The following is a 13514-nucleotide window of genomic DNA, read 5'->3' as shown; positions in this document are numbered from 1 at the left end:
CTTTTTTTTTTACAGGATCAGGATCATAGTTTTACTTGACTGCTTTTTCCGTCAGTCTGGCTCCTGCCTGGTCTGTTGCTGCGGACGGCTGGAGAATGAGAATTAGCCAGCCGGGGCCACTGCTGAGCCATCCATCTCCCCAGGCTGAGAGGGAGGCTTTGCATGGAGAGGGCCAGGGATGCAGGTCTGCTCTGGGTTTCTAGGTTTCCTGGCAACAGGAAACTCTTTAAAAATGCAAAACCCTGAAACCCATGGTAGTGAAAAGGCCCTGCAGACTCCCGAGTCCTGGAAAAAGTTCCAGAATTCCTCTCATCGGGCTGATGGTGTTAATAAGAACCAGAGCATCAGAGAGGTGGGCTGCAAGCCCCTCAGAGGGACCCAACTGAGCACCAGTTCCTGCCTCACTCTGGGAGTGAAATCAGGAAGCGGCAGAGAAAGGAGAAGCCTGTTTCTTCCAGCAGGCAGCTTTCCCTCTTGACACTGGAGGCTTGTGCACACATCCCAGCTGGGCTCCACGCTCCCTAACTCCTGTGGGACTCTCGGCCTCCAGTTGCAGCTTTCAGCCTGAGGGGGAGGATGCCCCGGCCTCTGTGCAAGCACCCTGCTCTTGGGCGGACTTGCCTCCAGAGGGAGCCTGGGAGACAACCACTTTCCTCAAGTCCTGTCAGGACCCAGGAACACAGCAGGACCCTGGGTTGGAGAGCGCCGCGGAACACAAGACAAGGACCCGGCCAGAGCTACCCGTTCTCCACCGGCCTCCCGTCCCCTTTGCTGTCCTACCACGAGGCAGGGAGGAGGGGCCCCAGCCAGAATGCCGGCCTTCCCCAGAGGGCCCCCAGGGACATGCTGGGAAGAAAGAACCCGATTCACTGACTGGTTTCATTTCTTAAGAAATTATCCAATTCTTGGCCATCAAATTGTAACATTCTAGAGAGATCCAGGAAAGCACATCCGGCGCCAAGGGCTGTGCCGAGCCTTCTCACTCAGGGACAGCCTCAGCGCTGGGTGGCCAGGGTCCTGGGCTTGTAGACAGGGACAGCCTCGTCCCAGAGAGCTGGCCGCCCCTTGATGATGTCGGCTGCCTTCTCTGCGATCATGATGGTGGGGGCGTTTAGGTTGCCACTGACCACACTGGGCATGATGGAGGCGTCGACCACCCTGAGGTTTTCCACCCCGAGGACCCTGGTCTGCGGGTCCACCACTGCCATGGGGTCGGAGGGCTGGCCCATCTTGCAGGTGCACGATGGGTGGTAGGCGCTGTCTGCCTTTGCCCGCACAAAGGCGTCTATCTCGTTATCTGACTGGACGTGGCTTCCTGGCTGGAGCTCCTTCCCCCGGAACGGCGCCAGAGCTTTCTGTGCAAAAATTTCTCTGGTCAGCCTCACACACCGACGGAAGTCATCGATGTCAGTTTCTGTCAAGGAGAAGAAACAGGTTAGATGCCTCCTCTTACCATGCTGGCCTCACTGGAAGATCCTCCACTGGGAGAGGCTCAGGAAGCTGCCCAAGGGGACACAGTTCAGGGACATGGAGGTCCGAGCCACCAGCTTGCCTGTCACCTACCCATCAGCAGTTACAGTGCAACCAAGCAGAGTCCCACGAAGCCCAAACAGACAGCATCCTAGACGGACAGAGCTTGCCCCAGAGGCCCTACGTTTAAATCGGGGATCTGAATTTTCTTATCTATAAAATAGAGATAAGACTACACGTCCTGCCTCTGCCACAGCGTGAGTATTATTGGGCAAAACCTGCCCAGTGGGGACTGTGCAGTTTTGCTGTGCATAAAGAGGCAGGCCCAGGAGTGTAATTTGCTTTTAGAAGATACAGGAACAGTACGAAAAATGTTCCGTGAGCTATCTATACACAGCCAGATCTCCTTGCATCTCTTGGTAGATTGTTCTGGAAGCTGCAAATCCTGCCTACTGTGTAAAATGGTGTGTCAGGGTTAGTTCAAGTGACCGAGGGCACTACATAGCAACACGTGCACGTTTACAGCGCAGGATAATGGGGTGGAGGGAGGACAGAATGTGACTTGTGTCTCAAAAATGGGGTCCAGGGGTGAGATTCAGGGACAAATATGAACCCCATAAAGGCATTCATTCAGTCAGTCAATCCATCAACGACCCAACAAGCCCAGGTCTGGGAGAGACAAAGGTGGCTGGATTACCTGTTGACAAGTAGTTGGGTTGGATCACAGGGTGGTCATGGGGGTTGGCGCTTCTCAGTTTGAGCCAGCCCACGCTCGTGCCCCGCATGGTCCCCACATGCACCTGGAAGAGCCCAGAGAGGCGGTGACCCCTGTTAACCCCGCAGCTTAGTCATTTAGAGAGGCCCCGGGTTTCCTGTGGTCCCTGGGCAGAGCCGGCTTCATTGTCCATTTCTAGTACTCGGGACCCGGTGCAGCTGCCCGGGGCTGGGTGCGGGTGTGGCCTTGCTGTGCACCACGCAGTCTGCTTCACTTTGCCTCTGGCTCCCCACCCCCTTCCCTCCCCTCAGACACTCGGCAGCTGGAGAGCAGGGCATCGCCTTCTGGGCCGCCCACCCTGGAGGCCCTGCTGCAGTGGGGAGACGACCCGCTCACCTGGTAAGCCTCCTGCTGTGGGGGAACCCGTCCATGGTCGATCACCTGGGAAGGGAGGAAGTGGAACTGGATGTCCGGGTGGGAGACCCCAGGCTGGCTCCGGATGAACCCACCTGTTTCCAGATGGGCCGTGGCTCCATCCCCTGAGGATCAGAAGACGATGAGGCAGAAGAGCAAGTCCAGGTGTGGCAGGTGGGCCAGCCTCCTCTCTCCGGGGCACTTCCTCCTCCTCTTCCTGGCCTGTATTCTAGTGCCTGGACCCAAGTCCTCGACGCTGCCCTCCTTCCCCGAGGTGGGCTCACCCAACACCATGGCTTTCGATATCAGCTCCATGCCAAGGGGCTTCAGCTTTGCCCCTTCCCCTGACTCCACCACTGCCAACTGGACTGTGGGACCTGCTGTCCTATGGACATCCGAAACCTACTGCAGCCCACCCTTCACACACAGGCCGTGATCAAGGTCAAGGCCCTCTTCCAGCCAACCTCCCACTGTTGCAGGAAGGGGAACCCCTTCCAGGGCCCGAGAGTGGGCTCTTCTCTAGCACTCGGAAATGAACTGTCCGACGAGGCACACGTGCTGACAAAGCAAAAGACTTTATTGGGAAGGGGCACCCGGATGGAGAGGAGGAGGGTAAGGGAACCCAGGAGAACTGCTCTGCCACGTGGTTCACAGTCTCAGGTTTTATGGTGACGGGGTTAGTTTCCAGGTTGTCTCTGGCCAAGCATCTTGCTTGGCCCCATCGTCTGACTCAGGGTCCTTCCTGGTGGCGCGTGCATCTCTCAGCCAAGATGGATCCCAGCACGAAGGATTCTGGGAGGCTGGTCGTCTCTGCCCTCTTTGGGCCCCTCCCAAATTCTCCCGGTTAGTTTTCACCAGCAGCACCATGTTCTTTTTCGGGACCTCCTCTTGTGAGACACCGCAGGCAAGAGGCTATCATCGTGCCTGGCCAAGGCGGGTGGTTTTGGTTAATGGTTCCCTAACAACTCGAGAGCCCACTCTCGGGCCCTGGAAGGGGTCTCCCTTCCTGCAACAGCTGGCAACTCTGGTGGATTCTCTTCTTCACCACGACTGACATCCTGACTGCTCAGGCACCAGCTCACCTACTGACAGACCAGACCCAGAGGCCACCACTGCGACCCTCTTGTCCCTGATCTCTTCCTGACACAGATGACTGGCCAGAGTGCCCTGCCCAGGTATGGAACAAGAGACGTTGCTGACCTCTTTGCCCTCCCCTCTCCCCTTCCTCTTCTCAACCCCTCCTATCCTACCCTCCTTTCTTCTGGATGCAGGAGTCTGATTGAAGGGCTTCAGTTATCTGAGCGCCAGAGCCTGATCACCTCTGGTGGGCAGAGAACTTGAATTATCTGGTATCTGGTTTCTGGTAGGGCCGAGTTCCTGTCCTCCCTTCCTGGAAGCCCAGAGAAAAGTCCCGTAACGCCTGGGCATCTGCAGGTGGCAGGAGATGTCCGTAAGGCCACCCCTTTTGTCCCCTCCCCTCCTTCCCCTCTTCTTTCAAACTGCCCTCCTTTCCTCCCTTTGGAATCTCTGAAGACCTGAGATATTTCCATTTACTTTGTTCATCAGTACTTGGATCTGAAGTTCTCTGTCTCTGTAGGAGGTTTTCTGAGAGGCTGCAGTCTTGTATCTCAGGGAGTGTCTGATTAGGACAGCCGTGCCTGTGTGTGTTTTGTACTCTGTGTTCTGTGTTGCGATTTGTGATGGCCATTCTGCCTTATGAAATGGGAAATTCTGGTTCTGTTCCACTGCAGAGCCCTCTTGGGAGAATTCTGTCTGACTGGAAAGATTTTAGCTATGAGCCTATGACTAAGAAAAAGATGATATTCTATCATAACACTGTGTGGCCAGAATATTCTTTAGACTCCAGAGAAAACTGGTTTAGGTGAAACTCTTGAAAATTCCCAAACCGGTTCTTTTTGCATATACAGTTAGAAAAGGGAAGCTTGATAAAACGTCTTTTCAGAATTCTGACCCTGAGGGAACAACTCCTTCTGGGAGGGCTTGCTTTTCTCGCTCTGTGCCTTGAGACCAGGCCTCTCAGGATCACTTATCTTATCTAGATCATCTATAATTCCTGAGATTGAGAGGGAAAAAAAATGTGGAAGGAAAGCTTTCTAAATTTTACTTATTCCAACCATTATTTATAAACTAGTGAGTTTTATAATACCTGATTCATAACTAAGCTTAGAAAATGAAGCTTTGAGATCTCTGGTTGTGTTTGTCTATATATCTGTGTGCATTATATATATGTCCTTACCTTTGGGTGTTATTACCAAAACTAATTTTTTAATGAGCTCTATTTAATTGGCTTAAGGGAAATTTAGTGCTTATATAAATTTTCAAAAATACAGAAGGTAACTGGCCAGAATTAATTTCAGGTTCATGTAAACTGGGAAATATTCAGTATTGAATTAATATCTGGTATTAAACTTAGTTTAAGTTTGTTAATTTAAATAGACATGTCTTTGTCATCAACATTAAGTATAATATCTTTATTGTACCTAGATTTAACAGAAGTCAAATAAGATCTTATTATATCTGTTGTAAATTTGTCAGCAAGGAAAATAACTTGGTGTGATGAAAATTTTTAAGTGAATTAAATACAAGTGAGATCAGAGCTTTTGGGTGAACTTTTTAGGAATAATTATATTTTAGGAATGTCTGCTTAAGAATAATCTCTCCAGATACTTGGAAATACACTTGAAATTTAGAGTTGTTCTAAATTAAGTGGTGGAAGTTTATTGAATAGCTAGGTGGTTCCCAAATAAAATAAGATACTGAGACATCAATTACTAAACAGAGAAACTAAATGTATTTAGGACTATTAATGAATATGTTTTGTGCCACCCTGAGATGTTCTCTATAAGAAAGCAAATGTTTTTAGAAATTATCACTAGTATTTATGTTTACCAATCTACAGAATGCTAACATAAAAGTTCATAATTGCTGGGACTTCCCTGGTGGTGCAGTGGTTAGGATGCCACGTTCCCAATGCAGGGGGCCCGGGTTTGATCTCTGATCAGGGAACTAGATCCCACATGCACGCCGCAACTAAGAGTTCACATGCCACAACTAAGGAGCCTGCCTGCTGCAACTAAGACCCAGTGCAACCAAAAAAACACAAAGTTTATAATTGCTTACCTCTTAGTTTTCACTAGAAATTAAGGTTTTTTAAGAGTTGAGGGCTCTAATTTAAACATGTAATTAAAGCTAATAGAAATAATAAAGGAAGCATTTCAGTGTACAGCAGGAAAGGTAGGATGTGTGTTTGCAGTGAAGAAGGTATGAGAATGGAATTGCATTTTATTAAAGGAAAAGAAAGTGAGTCTGTCTTAGAGCTGGTTGTTTCTCAATGGAGAAGAGAATGGGGGGCAGACTAATATGGATACAGAAAGTGATGGAGGGTTTGTGGATGGTCAGGATTGGCTAGGTGTAGAGTACAGTTAATTAAGTCAATTTTGTTGTTAAAAGCAGGCTGGTACAAGACCGGATCTGGTTTTCTCTCTTTAGTAAGAGCACAAAGCTTCCTTGGAATGCTGCTTTTGCTAACAGATTGTGTGAGTTTCTGTGCCTTTAAGTGATCTGTATTTGCTTTTGAGATCTCTTGTAACTTTGGTTAAGGAATAAGCATTATCTCACAATGACCTATGATCTTACTTGACCAAGTGTTTTGAGACCTTTTGACAAACTTCCAAATACCAAATTTTAATTAAAGTTCTTTTGACCTCCAGCTAACTTTGGGACACTTCAGAGGGTCTCTGAGGCATTTGAGAGAGAAATATTTAACTAGTATTATTTGGTATGTTAAATTACATGGAGAGCATTATCACACTAGTGATAAACCTACTTAGAATATACTGTATGGATAAATATTATTAATATACACATTCTAGAAATTATAAAGTTTCTGAAATTTGGATATGTCCTGGTATTGTTATAATATTAGTTATCTTAAAATGTTGTATGTGATAGAAACTTGGTTAAGCTTCTTTGTCAAAAACATTGTAATCAGATCTTTAACCTGGCCTTTTTAAGACTTTTTGTCATTCACAGTTAAACTGATGCTTTACAAAACTGCTTCCTCTTCAAGAAGATTCACAGAAAGGGCTTTAGACAAGTACAGGTTTCTGATAACTTTTAAATCATACTACTAAACTAGGTAAGACTTTTTTTTTTAGTAGCTGTTTTATTTATGTCTTTGTTTATTTATTTATTTATTTAATTTTTTGCTGCAACGCGAGGCATGTGGGATCTTAGTTCCCCCACCAGGGATGGAACCCTTGGCGTCTTAACCACTGGACCACTGGGGAAGTCCTAGGTAAGATATTTTTAACAGTCTAATGGAAACTGTTAACAAAAAGGATTAGTTACATAGGATTGAGTAAACTGATGAACGTGGTTATAATTTTTATGGTTTCTGTCTGAAACATTACTAGCTTTTAATCTGTGTTTTCCAGATATAAAGAAACCCCCTCAAACTAATTATGACTTATAGCAATTTGGTAAATTGTACCTTTGTAAGCAGAATTGAAACACTTCTCTTTTCTTTCTACCTGATCCCTCCAGAGATTGGAAACTCTTAGGTTCCCAGCAGTTTTATAAGATAAATTAGTAAAGCCACCTCCTAACAGGTGCAGGAATCTCAAGTTATTTTGCGGACCTCAAAAAGGGACGGATTCACCTAAATCTATAAGGCAAAATCTGTGACAGGTCCTTGGCGTGGCTTTCCTGGCCTTGGGAGGCCTTTTTTCAAACTTAATTTGCAGACAAATTAATCTTGATTTGGATACATCTGATAAAAATGAGGGTAATTTTAGGGAGAAAGAGACGTTTCAGTGGATATCAAATTCTAATTCTGTTTATTGAGGTCTGTATTCACTAAGACTCACTTCTCAGATAGTTCCTTGCTGTTATATTATATTGTTGCAAAGCTTAATTGAATTATTAAAAGGACACTCTAAATTTGTTTCTGAAGCTTAACTCAGTAATCTATCTTTGGATGAAGATCAGATGCTCCATGATCTGCAACCAGAAGGTTAACACCTGGCTATGGTCATTTAAATTTAAAGGCTCCCTTATGCTGGGGAAATTAAACCGGACTAGGGCTAACCAGCCCAGTAACACTAGGAAATTGGGCTGGGTGCCTCATGGACAATGCCAATATATAATGTCCCTTCAAGATAAGAATTGGTACACAACAGACTAAGTCAGATGAACTGGGATATACTGGGCTGCACCTAATGTAAGTTCTTGACTTAAATTTTTACGTATGACCTTACTAATACTGCTAGCTATATTATTTTTTTATATTGCCTGTTTCACAAAATTGTTGTTTCTTGCATTACTAAATGTGTGACTGAGCCTCTGATAAAATGATGATATATAGTTACATATGGGATCAATGATTGTTATAGTGTAACTCTAGATATGGGAAGAAATACATATCAGCATCATCCCTCCAAGATTTAATCTAACTAGAAAGTATTTTACCAAAAACTACCTCCCTCAGTCAAATAAAATTTTCTACACTAGTATCAGACCAAAAAGGCCTAATCAAACAATATTTTCTCTCATTCCTCTTTACCCTCACCCTAAGCATAATTCTATTTAATTACCATGAGTAACCTCTATAATAACTACAACACCAATAAGCAATGGCCAACCAGTGACAGTTGCTAATCAAGCACCATAACCATACAACGCCACACTTCCTATAGTCTCTTCACTAAACACTCCAGAATCACCTGTATTATAAACCACTCAATCCTATAGCCTGTTAAACTTGAAATACAATCTCTACTTCCTCATCTTTTAAAACATAAAATACCATTGAAAATTATATTATCCATCCTGAAAGAAATATACCTAAAACAGTCTTCTTAGAAACTCAAACCTCAGGACACCTACTGCTCAGTAGCTATAGCTGTTGTATAACCAAACACTAACAACATTCCCCCTAAATAAATCAAAAATACTATTAAACCCAAAAATGAGCCACCAAAATTCAACACAATCCCACAACCAACACCACCACCCACAGTCAACCCAAGTCCACCATAAATAGGCCAAGGTTTTGAAGAAAACCCCACCAAACTAATTACAAAAATAGTACTTAAAAATAAATACAGTGTATGTTATCATTATTCTTACATGGCCAATGACGTGAAAAATCATCGTTGTTATTTAACTATAAGAACACTAATGACCAACATCCGAAAATCACACCCATTAATAAAAATTATTAACAGTGCATTTATTGATCTTCCAGCCCCATCAAACATTTCATCATGATGAGATCTCGGTTCCATTTGTTTAGTATTACAAATCTTAACAGGCTTATTCCTAGCAGTATATTACACATCAGACATAATAACTGCTTTCTCATCGGTAACACGTATCTGCCGAGGTGTAAACTATGGGTGAGTTATCCGATACCTACATGCAAATGGAGCATCCATATTTTTTTATTTGCCAATTTATTCACATAGGACGAGGCTTCTATTAAGGATCCTATACTTTTTTAGAAACATGAAACATTGGAATCATCTTATTATTTACAGTCATAGCCACAGTATTTATAGGCTCTGTCTTACCTTGAGAACAAATATTCTGAGGGGCAACAGTTATTACTAATCTCCTCTCAGCAATTCCATATATCAGCACAAGCCTTGTCAAATGAATCTGAGGTGGCTTTCCAGTAGATAAAGCAACTCTTACATGCTTCTTTGCTTTCCATTTTATTCTCCCATTCATTATTGCAGCACTAACAACTGTCCCTTTACTATTCCTTCACAAAACAGGATCTAATAACCCCACAGGAATCTCATCTGAAGTAACAAAATTCCATTTCACCCGTACTATACAATCAAAGACATCTAGGTGCCTTATTACTAGTTCTAGTACTAATAATGTTAGTGGTATTTTCACCCGATTTATTAAGAGACCCTGATAACTACACCCCAGCAAACCCTCTCAAAACACCACCCATATCAAGCCAGACTGGTACCTCCTATTTGCATATGCAATCCTGTGATCAATCCCCAATAAACTAGGAGGAATACTGGCCCTAATGCTCCATACATCTAGACAACGAAGCATAACATTTTGACCTCTAAAGCATAATATTTCGATCTCTCAGCCAATGCCTATTTTGAGTACTAGTAGCAGACCTATTAACACTAACATGAATTGGAGGACAACCCGTGGAATACCCCTTCATTACTATCGGACAACCAGCATCTATTTTATATTTCTTTTTAATTCAGGTACTAATGTCAGTAACTAGCATCACTGAAAATAATCTCCTGAAATGAAGAGTGTTTGTAGTGTATCTATTACCCTGGTCTTGTAAACCAGAAAAGGAGAATAACACTCCCTCCCTCCCTAAGACTCAAGGAAGAAGCTCCAGATCCACCATCAGCACCCAAAACTGAAATTCTACTTAAACCGTTCCCTAAAACTTTGTTATGGCACATTTACAAGATTATTAAGTACCATGTCAGTATTAAAATAACCTCTTTTTACCATAAACTACTATGTACTTCATGCATATATGCACTACCACATTAATATGTACCTAATACCATATCGTACATAATGCATTATATGTATAATGTGCATTATTTACCCCATGCTTACAAGCATGTACATTATCTTACTGACAGTACACAGTACATTATATGTACAATCGTACATTAATTATTTACCCCATGCTTATAAGCATGTACATTATCTTAGTGACAGTACATAGCATATTAAGTCAAATCAATTCTAGTCAACGGGTGTACCATATCCAACAGACCACAAGGTAACCAGCAGGCTGTGTGAAACCATCAACCCGCTTGGGGTGTCCCTCTTCTCGCTCCGGGCCCATAACTTGTGGCGGTTTCTACTAATGAACTTTATCAGACAAGTGGTTTTCACTTCAGGGCCATCTCACCTGAAAGAGCCCACTCTTTCCTCTTAAATAAGACATCTCGTCGGACCAACGACTAATCAGCCCATGCTTACACATAACTGTGATTTCATGCATTTGCTAATTTTTAATTTTTAAAGGGATGCTGTGACTCAGCTATGGCCATCTGAGGCCTTAACACAGTCAAATAAATTGTAGCTGGACTTTAATTGAATATTATTTACCAAAATCATCAACCATAAAGTGTTATTCAATCAATGGTTACAGGCCATAAGGAAATTATGGACACACATACACACACGTACACGTACATACACACACACACACACACATGCAGTAAACAGATATGACCTGTTTAGCAAACCCTCTTTACCCCCCACTAAATCCCATGCTCTACATGCCTATAATGCCTTGCCAAACCCCCAAAACAAGGCAAAAACATAAATACATGGAACTTAGCTGTCTACTCAATAAACATGAACTGAATGCTCAGAATTAGATAGACCTAGAAAATAAACCCTAACCATACCAATCAACTACTTAGATATTTACCATTTATATAAACCACTTTTATCAAAATTTTAACACTAAATCCACCATAAAGCAACCATATACATATTACTTCACTATGTAAAAACAGCTTGTTAGCGTAGCTTAAAATCTAAAGCAAGGCACTGAAAATGCCCAGATGAGTTTACCCAGTCCGTAAACACATAGGTTTGGTCCCAGCCTTTCTATTAATTTTTAATAAAATTCACATGTAAGCATCTGTGCCCCAGTGAGAATGCCCTCTAAATCATTAAGATTAAAATGAACAGGCATCAAGCACACAAATATGAGTAGCTACTAATGCCTTGCTTAACCACACCCCATGGGAAACAGCAGTGATAAAAATTAAGCCATAAACGAAAGTTCGACTAAGTTATATTAACTAGGGTTGGTAAATTTTCTGCCAGCCACTGTGCTCATATAATGAACCCAAATTAATAGAAACTCGGTGCAAAGTGTGTTAAAGAGTGATATAAAATGAAGCTAAATTTTAACTAAGCCATAAAAAGCCATAACTAAAATAGACTATGAAGGTGACTTTAGTATTTCCTGACTACAGGACAGCTAAGACCCAAACTGGGATTAGATAGCCTACTATGCTTAGCCCTAAACCCAAATAACTACAAGAACAAAATTATTTGCCAGAGTTCTACTAGCAACAGCTTAAAACTCAGAGGACTGGGCTGTGCTTCACACCCTTCCAGAGGAGCCTATTTTATTATCGATAAACCTCACCAACCCTTGCTAATTCAGTCTATATTACCACCATCTTTCAGCAAACTCTAAAAAAGAATAAAAGTAAGCATAATTGTCATACATAATAACGTTAGGTCAAGGTGTAACCTACAGGATGGGAAGAAATGGGCCACATTTTCTATTTCAAGAATATATTTCTCACACACGAATTATGAAAACTAAAAAGCAAAGGAGGATTTAGTAGTAAATTAAGAATATAGAGTGCTTAATTGAATAAGGCCATGCAGCACGCACACACTGCCCGTCACCCTCGTCAAGTATTATAATAATTTCCTATAATCTGTTAGCAAATACTAATCATACAAGAGGAGACAAGTCGTAACAAGCATACTGGAAAGTGAGCTTGGAGAAATCAAAGCGTAGCTTAAATAAAGCACCTAGTTTACACCTAGATTTCATAATTTATGAACACTCTGAATTAAATCTAGCCCAACATCTCTCCCCATATCTATTAATATAACAGACTAAATTTAGCACTCAACATTTAGAGTATAGCAGATAGAAATTTAAAATATCCTCTGGCGCTATAGAGAAGGTACTGTAAGGGAATGAGGAAAAAAGCATTAAAAGTAACAAAAAGCAAAGTTTACCCCTTGTACCTTTCGCATAATGATTTAACTTGGGAACATCTAACAAAGAACTTAAGTTAAATATGGCGAAACCAGATGAGCTACTTATGAACAGTTTATTAGAACAAACTCATCTATGTAGCAAAATAGAAGATGTATAAGTAGAGGTGACAAACCTAATGAGCCTGGTGATAGCTGGTTGTCCAGGAAAAGAATTTCAGTTCTTTAAAAATTACCAAAATAATTATGAATTTTAATGTATTTTACAATGTTACCTAAATAGGTACAGCTTTTTAGAAATGGATACAATCTTACCTAGAGAGTAAAGACAAACAACACCACAGTTGGCTTAAAAGCAGCCACCAATTAACAAAGTGTTCAAGCTCAACAATAACTTTAATACCAGTAACAAGCAAATCAACTCCTAGATTTGTACTGGACTAATCTATTGACCGACAGAGGTAATAAGGTTATTATGAGCAACAAGAAGTATTTCTCCTTGCATAAGTTTACATCAGTAACTAATAATATACTGATAACAGTAAATATATACAACTCAACGTTATTTATTAAACACTGTTAATCCAACACAGGCAGACACTCAAGGAAAGATTTAGAAAAATAAAAAAAGAACTTGGCAAATGCAAAGCCTGTCTGTTTACCAAAAACATCACCTCTAGCATAACTAGTATTAGAGGCACTGCCTGGCCAGTGACAACTGTTAAATGGCTGCAGTATCCTGACCATGCAAAGGTAGCATAATCATTTGTTCTCTAAATAAGGACTTGTACGAATGGCCACACGAGGGTTTTACTGTCTCTCACTTTCAATCAGTGAAATTGACCTTACTGTGAAGAGGTGGGAATAACAAAATAAGAAGAGAAGGTCCTATGGAGCTTTAATTAATTAAGAAAAAAAAAAAAAAAAAAAAAAAACTAACTAAACCACCAAGGAATAACAAAATTTTATATGGGTTGACAATTTTGGTTGGGGTGACCTTGGAACACAAAAAAGGCTCTGAGTGATTAAAGTCTAGACTTACCAGTCAAAACATATCATCACTAATTGATCCAAAAAATTGATCAACAAGTTACCCTAGGGATAACAGCTCAATCCTATTCTAGCG

The 13514-nt window shown here is 42.1% G+C and overlaps 1 protein-coding gene across 1 annotated transcript in view; it reads right to left on the bottom strand.

Annotated features, from left to right (window-relative positions):
- Positions 1-865: 865 nt before the first annotated feature.
- The window catches only part of CHDH (choline dehydrogenase), a 71593-nt gene continuing 58944 nt past the window's right edge, over positions 866-13514 (bottom strand). Inside the window, exons 6-8 of the mRNA XM_059075738.2 lie at positions 2582-2724; positions 2168-2270; positions 866-1414 (exon numbers count right to left, since the gene is read on the bottom strand). Coding sequence (XP_058931721.1) covers positions 996-1414; positions 2168-2270; positions 2582-2724 — 665 coding nt within the window. The 3' untranslated portion in view covers positions 866-995. The remainder of the gene's footprint in view (positions 1415-2167; positions 2271-2581; positions 2725-13514) is intronic.

This window comes from Kogia breviceps, chromosome 10 (assembly GCF_026419965.1).
Source record: "Kogia breviceps isolate mKogBre1 chromosome 10, mKogBre1 haplotype 1, whole genome shotgun sequence".
Lineage (NCBI taxonomy): Eukaryota > Metazoa > Chordata > Mammalia > Artiodactyla > Physeteridae > Kogia > Kogia breviceps.
Note: the sequence above shows the minus strand (reverse complement) of the source record. Positions and strands in the feature narration are given on the sequence as shown.